The sequence below is a fragment of the Malania oleifera genome, chromosome 1 (genome assembly GCF_029873635.1).
Source record: "Malania oleifera isolate guangnan ecotype guangnan chromosome 1, ASM2987363v1, whole genome shotgun sequence".
Lineage (NCBI taxonomy): Eukaryota > Viridiplantae > Streptophyta > Magnoliopsida > Santalales > Ximeniaceae > Malania > Malania oleifera.
The window spans coordinates 110913181-110922107 of NC_080417.1; the positions used below are offsets into that span (position 1 = coordinate 110913181).

General features: G+C 38.4%; 1 protein-coding gene across 1 annotated transcript; it reads right to left on the reverse strand.

Moving 5' to 3' along the window:
• Positions 1 to 2937: 2937 nt before the first annotated feature.
• On the reverse strand, positions 2938 to 8692 carry LOC131162195 (plant cysteine oxidase 2). Its single transcript, XM_058118406.1, has 5 exons — positions 7616 to 8692; positions 5271 to 5389; positions 4978 to 5131; positions 4132 to 4350; positions 2938 to 3340 (listed from the first exon to the last, which is right to left on the reverse strand). Exons 1-5 carry the CDS (start codon positions 7839 to 7841, stop codon positions 3219 to 3221), a joined length of 840 nt encoding a protein of 279 aa, XP_057974389.1. The 5' UTR covers positions 7842 to 8692; the 3' UTR covers positions 2938 to 3218.
• Between the last annotated feature and the right edge of the window lie 235 nt (positions 8693 to 8927).

Here is an 8927-nt window from a genome sequence, read left to right on the forward strand (position 1 = left end):
TGTCTTCAAGACTCTCGGCATGTTCAGTTTTGGGAACACAAAATGTTCACTAGTATCTCTCCACTTTCTTCCAATTGTCCCTCATACTCTCCCATTTTCACTAACCTTGCCATAGATCCCTCTCCTAATTTTTCCTCTAATGCAGGTCATAACAACTCATCAGGTGATCACTCCGCGTCTACCTCTCCTGAACCTAGCCCGTCTGATGATCATGTCATCGCATCCACTCTGCCTGAGTCCTTTGATTTAGATGTTCGTTGTTCTACCACTCTGCCTGAGTCCTCTGATTTGGATGTCCGTCATTCTAGTCTAGTAAAGGAACCTCCTACATTCCTTAATGATTACCATTGTTTTTATACTCTTGACTCCTTTCACGAGCCTCATAATTATTGCAAAGCTTGTTCTGATCCTGTTTGGCAGCAAGCTATGTCTGAAGAACTTGACGCAGTTCACAAAACTCATACTTGGTACCTGGTTGACCTGCCTCATGGAAAGACTGTAGTTGAAAACAAATGGGTGTATAAAAGGAAAACGAACTCCGACAATTCTAAAGTAAGACATAAAGCTCGTTTAGTGGCAAAAGGCTTTGCTCAAGAGTATGGCATTGATTATGAGGAGACATTTGCCCCTATGGCTCGTATTACCTTCGTTCGCTCCCTTTTGGTTGTTGTCTCTGCTCGACGATTGCCTTTATTTCAGATGGATTTCAAGAATGTTCTCTTACATGGTGATTTGGCTGAGGAGGTATATATGCAGCCCCCTCCAGGGTATCCTTCTTCTCCTGGTAAAGCCTGTCATCTTCGACGTGCATTATATGGACTTAAGCAAGATCCCCGTGCTTGGTTTGCCAAGTTCAACTCCAGTGTTGCACAGCTTGGGTTTGCTTCTAGTCCCTATCATTCAGCTCTTTTTACCCGTCATACTGCTACTGGAATTACTGTTCTACTACTTTATGTTAATGATATAATCATTACTAGTGATGATACTTCTGATATTCATGAGCTTAAGAAATTTCTATGTCAGCAATTTGAGATAAAAGACCTCGTTCTCTTAGCTACTTCCTCGGCTAAGAAGTGTCCCCTGCCTTTGATGGCTACTCTTTGACCCAAGCCAAGTATGCTTCTAATCTTCTCACACGTGCTGGTCTCGCAGATTGTAAGATAGCTGACAGTTTGCTGGAGCCCAACATCAAACTTTGTCCTACTGATGGGGAGCTCCTTCCCGATGCCACTTGTTACCGATAGTTTGTTGGGAGTTAGATTTATCTCACTATCACTAGACCAAGCATTGCCTATGCAGTGCAACTTGTTAGCCAGTTTATGTCGGCTCCTCGTTCCGTTCACTATGCAGCTGTTCTTTGCATCTTACGATATGTGAAGGGAACATTATTTCATGGGCTTTTTTTTCCTCTCACTCATCCTTGACGTTGCAGGTTTATTCTGATGCTGATTGGGCAGGGGACCCTACTGATCGTCGGTCTACCACTAGTTTGCTTTTTCTACTTGGTGACTCTCTTATCTCTTGGCGGAGCAAAAAACAGACTGTTGTTGCTCGCTCTAGCACTGAAGCTGAGTATCGAGCCCTTGCTGATACTACTTCTGAGCTTCTCTAGTTTCGTTGGCTTCTTCAAGACATGGGTGTTCCTCAGCCCTCGAGCACTCTGCTTTATTGTGACAATCATAGTACTGTCCAGATCGCTCATAACGATGTCTTTCATGAACGCACCAAATACATTGAGATCGACTGTCGTTTTGTGCGTCATCATCTTCAGGAGGGGACACTTCGCCCCTTGTCAGTACCTTCGGCTAATCAGTTGGCTGATCTTTTCACAAAGGCTCATTCACTTGGTCGTCATCGTGCTTTAATCTGCAAACTCCAGTTGACATCTTCGATACCACCTTGAGTTTGAGGGGAGATGTTAGCATATCTCCTAATTAAGTTAACTGTCAAATCTCCATGATTTGTGTAATTACTTAGTTACCTTTGTGAGTTTGCCTCCTTCACTTATAAAAAGATGACCCTTGTATAGTTTAAGATGCACAAAAGAATATACAAAGTTTTTAGTTTTAACAAGCATATTTGAGTATTTATTCAAAGTCCATTCATAAATACTGAAAAATTGGATAGAACAATCTTAATTTACAGATAATAAATAAAAATTAGATAGAACTCATTTTACTTTCCTAGAGCAATAAAATTTTCTTTTTAAAAAGTGATTAAAGAAAAAATACTCCTACACGCCCGCAAGTTTCCAAGAAATGCACCATCAAACTGTGAAGGTCAAATGACAAACTCAATTACGAAACTATCTCATATTTGACAGACCAAATCCAAATCCAATGTCCTTGATAAAGCTCAAGGAATCCAGGTTTTCTATTTTATCTTTTTGTGATAAATTCTAAGCAGCTGCTTCATTAGACTTTTCATCAAGCCTCCATTTCCAGTTTTCACCTGTTCATGATTCACCCAATAGACTACAGATTTATATTATAATCTCAAAGGCAGGACTGTTCTAAAGAATCTGAACTATTGCATGCAGCCAGATCCATGCGCACACAAATGGCAGGGCAGGCCTCCAAGAAATGCCTTTTGTGACAGAAATCCAAGAAAATGGGTCACTGTCCCCAATCAAACTGCATGTAAGGGGCACATCTCAATTATTCGCAGCAGGCAATTACTCCTACCGACGTTTCTGTCTGTCCCCAAAAGTACCCTACATAGTCCTCTTTCAGTTGGACTTTAGGCTTTGGCTATGCCATGCATATGGGGCATTCAATACATGAACCCAAATTAACCAATTCAAAGCATAGGTTGGTTAACAAACATTCTCTTCCTGCTGATCAGCCTCCAGTTTTTCAAGCATATCTCAACAAAATCACCAAAGGGTTGGAGGAAAAAAAAACAAAGAAAGAAAAAGAGAGAAACCCACATGGAAGATGATTAGAAAACCCAGGATACTGATTATGCTCAAGGAAAAAAGTGCACTTCTAAACATACAATTTGGAACTTCTTTCTGGAGCACTTACAGACAACTCTTTCTATTTTTCGCTTATGTACAAAAAAGAGGAGAAAGAAAGCCGCAGCAGGAGAATGCTTGGGGGGTCGAGTGCCTGGTGTGTCCCAACAGAAAAAGAAGAACCAAAACAGAAGTTCCCCAGCTGCCCAGTACAGGTGAGATCGGTCATAGCTAGCATGGTTTGAGAGATGAAATAGATCAGTCAGTCAACGATCTTCGGGCCCCTGTATTTTGCCCCAACCACGGTTAAGTCCTTGGGTTTCTCCCTCTCTTTAAGCCATGCATAACTCTCTCTCTCTTCTTCGGGCACTGCTACGCCATCAACTGAAATATTCATGAAGGTGATAATCATGATTTCCATGATGGGAAATTAGGTGTAGCAATACAAGAAGATAAACATATCATCTTTTGCATACCATAACTAGCAACTCAAATTTTCAAATACCACCCTGGGTTTCTAAAGTGACTAGCAACCATGGACAAACAACACAGGCAACACATAACAATAGGCGTGTTATGGTCACCCTACAAAAAGGGAGGATTTAAAGATCCATGTGCGCAGGCTAGATTGGAGGCAGCAAAGTTGTTTTCGATTTCAACACAAAAAATGGTTTATACTAATTCAATTGCTTCAATTAAAAAGAAGATGCTATTTCGTTTTATATATCTGTCACTGTAGAACTGTAGACACAAGGTGAAATCCTGAGGCTACACAAGACTTCAAGCTAAAGAGTGACATTCTTGTTACATTTTGAGGAAATGTTGGAAAACACATCCACTAGCTTAGTCAGGGGGTTGAAGCAAAAGTGGGCTATGTGTGAACACTTAAGACTAGTTTTTCTTCGCTAAAAAATGTTGGCACAGGTATGGAGCTTTACTTTAAAATCTATACGGACTACTGCTTTCCCATTGTCTTCTTCAGGTGGGTAAATGGGATGTTGGGAAACGCTAGCTAGCTTGCGGGTCTCGAGAGACATCAAAGGAGTAAATCAAGGAGAGGCACAGGCTATAATGGGCAAAAATAGGTAATATCTGAAATTTTCTCAATCAAATCAAAATGCCTAGCAAGACTAGCAAGAAAATCTTAGCAAGTTAAAGAAGGGCAGGAACATTACCTGGTAAGCGAGCAAATGGGTAATCAAGGTAGTATGTACAGTGCCGTCCATCGGGATCAGAGTACGGTGGACCCAGCACATCTAGGACTGCGCACGCTGTCAATGCAGTGAAACAGTGCATGTTGCCCCCAGTTGCTGGATAAAGGATTGAGGTGCCGCATGGAGCAGTAAAATCAGAGTCCACTTTAACGGTGGCCAGCCGGACATGAGGGACCTCACCTGCATTGTTCAAGAGAACACATATGAAGCAGAAAAGAAATTTTTCCATCCAAGTACAGACTAAAGGTTGAAAAATGACAAGGCTGTCAAAACCACCTTACATAAAACCAATTGACAGACCAGCTCTTGTGTCATTTACTGTACTAATCAGAAATTCCTACATAGAAGTAGAGCGTTCAAACCTTCAAAATTGCTATGAACACAAAAAACTACGGATCAATGCCCAAAGGGCCTAAACCATGGGCCTTGGCATAGGGTCCCACACCAGGAACTGTGGACACTTCCTCAAAGCAGTTAAGAGTCCTCGTCTGACGCAACTCCAATGAAGGCAGAGTTGCATAGAATCCTAGGACTAAAATTAAATGTCATGGGTTAAAAAACAGTCATTCCTACACCCCAACCCAAATCAGTCGTCCTTCCCTGAAAATTCGAACTCATGACCTTCCATCCTCCAAATCACATGATGCCACGACCCCTAATGGTAACAACATGCATTCTTTTTTAATGCAAGCATACAAACATATAATCGAATTGTTTTCTGCACACAGAAATACAGATAACACAACCAAGTTGAATAAAGATCAGAGAGATGCTACATGTAAACCTTGAAGGAAAAATTAAACCCACCGTTGGCATTTGTAGCTGTGTTGCAAAGCATATCAGATGCCCAGTCATAAGCTTTGATGTGCATTGAACCCAAGAGAAGCTTACTGAAAACAGTCATTCCGGGATGATTATGAAGTGGAATGACACCACCCGGTGGCAAGCAGAAGATACCAATCTGTGAGTATTGAAAGGACTTCAGATGTAAAGAGAAAAAGAACATATCTTTCAGGACTCGCAAATTCTCTCATATAATTCTCAAAATACCTTAAATTCTCTCATATAATTCTCAAAATACCTTAAAAGTAGCTACATACCGAGAAGCTATCACATTCAAAGACGTGAAGGTATGTTATTGCAGGAGTTCGTCCAGGAGGTGTTGCTCTAAAATATGGCATATCTGGAGTGAGGCCAACATCTACTGGTTTGAGGCTATCTACATATAAGAAGCAAGATAAATAAGTGTATTGGCAAAAAATAGGAGAAAGATCATAAAACTTCATTCGAGCTTCGCATAAAACAATCAACAGCTCTCATGCAAGCATCACACAAACAAACAATAAAAGCAAGAGCATCAGTGTGCATGAATCTGTGTGTGCAAGTAAGATAGGGAGGGAGATCATAAGCTCGCCCCATTTCATCAGAAATATAAAGAAAAATGCAAAATACTTCAGCCTTGAAATCCTAAGATGAGCATTTAATCCATGAGGACAACCTCATTTCAAATGAGACTAATTACGATAATTGATCAACTTCAAATACCACATATAACAATAGCCCTCTCAAAAAATAAATCTACACAAGGGCTAACAAACACAATCATTTCACCATAAATATGCAAAAAATTAAATAAATAAATAAATAAAGAGAAACGAAGCTGTTATCTATAAACCTGCAAAAGTTGGAGGATTAGATTGAGTACTTAATCCATAGGTGCTTTGAATCTTATTGAATCTTACTCAATTGTTCAGACCTTGTTATAGACAAGGTCTTAAATTTCGATTTCGACTCAAATTTCGAAGCTCCAAAAGTAAGGAAAATTTCAACGGAAATTTCGATTTCGATGTCAACATTGATTTCAATTTGAAAAAATAATGGAAATAAATAGAAAAACATGGAATTCTTTTATGAATCTTTAGAAATGATTAATAGACATACTAATGTAAGTTTTAAGACTAATATATATTACGAGTAAATACATCTATGTTGTGTATAAGGTGGAGAAATTGTAATATAATATGTGCATCAAACATACTCTGTGCTATGTATAAGGTGGAGAAGTTGTAATATAATATGTGCGTCAAACATATTCGCAAGATAATGTACATTAAATATATTTAGAGAATCAGTTAATACAAATGAAATTCATAAATTATTTCAATATTATTTATTATACAAATAATGATAATTTGAAAATGAATGGGTAAATAAAACATTGTTGTAATTTTATTTTTTCATATAATTTCAAAAACACTTATAATAATAATTCTTTTGATAAAAATAAATAAAATAAATTAAAAGAGAAATTTCATTTTACTTCTAAATCCTTCATTTAAATTTCAAGGAAATTTCATTACATAGTTCAAATATCAACTAGCTTCGCTAAAATTTCAAGATTTTAAAAAATTTTAGATGATTTGTTGAGATTTTGACGGAAACTATGCAAGACGAAAATTGACTGCCATTTCGATTTCAAGGGTGACAGAAATCGGAAATTCCAACAAAAATTTCAACAATTTTGACGAAATTTCGACAATTTAGTGGAAAGTTACAGCTTTTCCTCTTAGTATGAACAGAAAATACATGTGGATACCAATTAATATACAATGGCATTATTGATGCATTTCAAGTTACAAAGTTAAAACCGGTGAACACTTGGCATTTATAAATTGCCAAATGTTGAGCACAATACCTTTACGCGTTTTTGTATTCATCTGAATAGAATTTCAAATTGCCTTTTGTTGTGAAAGATAAACACAATCCACAGATTTAAAACAATAGCACCCAAAACATGTCCAGAACATGTATCTAACCATCTATGACCCTGATGCAATGCATCTCTATTTAATAAAATGCTGACCGGAATTGGGTATTTCAAATTCAGAACTGACACTCAGAGATTGGCACATAAAACAAACAGTGTTCAAAGAACATGAACAGATTTGAAACGGAAATGCACCATCACCACTGCGGCCAAATACATTGAAGCTGCATAATGCAACAAAGGAAGACAAAAATCTTTATACAATGGGCTAGAAATGTCTGATTCATGTTAGGTACGGCAAAAAAGGCAAGCTTATGAGTCATGACAATTCAAAATTCTTTTCAAAATTTCCCCAACACAGATAAAATGGATGCCTCTAATAAACATTCACGTCATGCAGGCAACGATCCCCCTAAATCAATTCACGAATATCCCCAACAATAAGAATTGTTGGTTAATGCCAACTCTTGAAATAGACAAATCTCGATAATGCTAGCATGATGTGTATTGAAAAAATCTTGCAGGCAATTCAAATTTCAAATTTGAGGCTTGCCCATAATAAAACATATCAAAAAGAAAGAAAGAAAAGTCAAAGTAAAACAGCAAGAGAAACCAAAGCACCCTATTACCATCTCGAGTTAAAAGCTCGAGATCAGCATAGTAAAGAGCATCACATACCCAAAACCGAACGCAGCTGCTCGACATAATTGGAAGGGGGAACAGTGCCAGTCCCACCAAAGGAGAATACTTGCTTGCACGTTTCAAATAGCCTTTGCACCGGAGAGAGCGGCAGCGGCGGCTTCTTCGGCCGTCGCCGGTTTTTCTTGGACTTACTGTTCGTCACCTTCGGCAATTCGCAAAACTCATTACCTTTCCGATCAGCTAAAAACCGCTCAATCCCCATTGGAACTCAAAGTTACAGGTAATCCTATACAGGTAACCCCGAAAATTCTACAAATAAAGTGAAGAATTGCGATCCCTGTATTGGCACAATACCAAGACTCCCCACAAAATCAAACTCTATCGAAGAACAGAGCAAATGGCATTACATGGATTGCGGAACTACGCAAAGGATAATTCGAGATGGGCAACGCCCAGAACACTAGAAAATGCCAAAATAAGAAATGGGTATGCAATGAAAGCACCAACGGAGAAAAGGCGACGAGAGAAATGAACAACTCTGGGTAGCCAGCAGAGGAACCAGAGCACGGTATATATAGAGAGGGAGACAGAGAGGAGGAGAGAAAGAGCGGTGGCACATACGGCTGTCACTATAAGGGTCTTGGTCCTGTCGATAAGTAAGAAAAGAAAGACAGAGATGTGAGAATTCGCGTCTCTGTTGGCGGTGGTGGTGAAGGTGATGGGGAGGAGTATAAAAGGAGATGGCTTTAGGGCAAGGCGAAGGAGCGATGGAGTCTGGATCAGGGGAATATGGAAAAAAACCAGGGGCCATGGGTTGGTTTTCCGGTGGGCTGTTCAAACAGCGGATTTTTATCCACTTCTCCACCCCCCGATGGGTCCCTTCGCTCTTGCCCCTGTTTTACACATTGTTCTCTCTCTCTCTCTCTCTCTCTCTCTCTGCTGTATTTAATTTAATGTCTTTTCTAACAAATAAAGGAGTTAATCCTATTTACACACTGTCCATCTGAGGAAACATGTTCAAGTTCTAGTCCTTGTGCATTCTATAAAATGTTTTTTTTTTAACTCTAAGAATGTTTTTCTTTTTCTTTTAAATCAATTCAAGCCTTTCTGTATTTTTAATATGTGTTTTATATGAAAATATTATGTTGATATAATGTCTGATGTGATGAAAAAAACTCAAATTTATGTTTTTACATGCTTATATATAGTGTTTCATTCTATTTTAACGTGTTGAACAAGTTAGGAATTTATTTAAATTTATAAATTCAAATTCGAAGTACATGATTTTAGATATAACCTTAATAAAAGTGAAAATTTTCTTGTAACGATTCATTTATATCATATAATA

Coding starts and splice junctions, on each gene's coding strand:
- LOC131162195 (XM_058118406.1), bottom strand. CDS start 7,841: ATGGGGATTGAGCGGTTTTTAGCTGATCGGAAAGGTAATGAGTTTTGC. Junction 5,132..5,270: donor TTGAATGTGATAGCTTCTCG/GTATGTAGCTAC, acceptor CAATACTCACAG/ATTGGTATCTTCTGCTTGCC. Junction 4,351..4,977: donor CACAGCTACAAATGCCAACG/GTGGGTTTAATT, acceptor TGAACAATGCAG/GTGAGGTCCCTCATGTCCGG.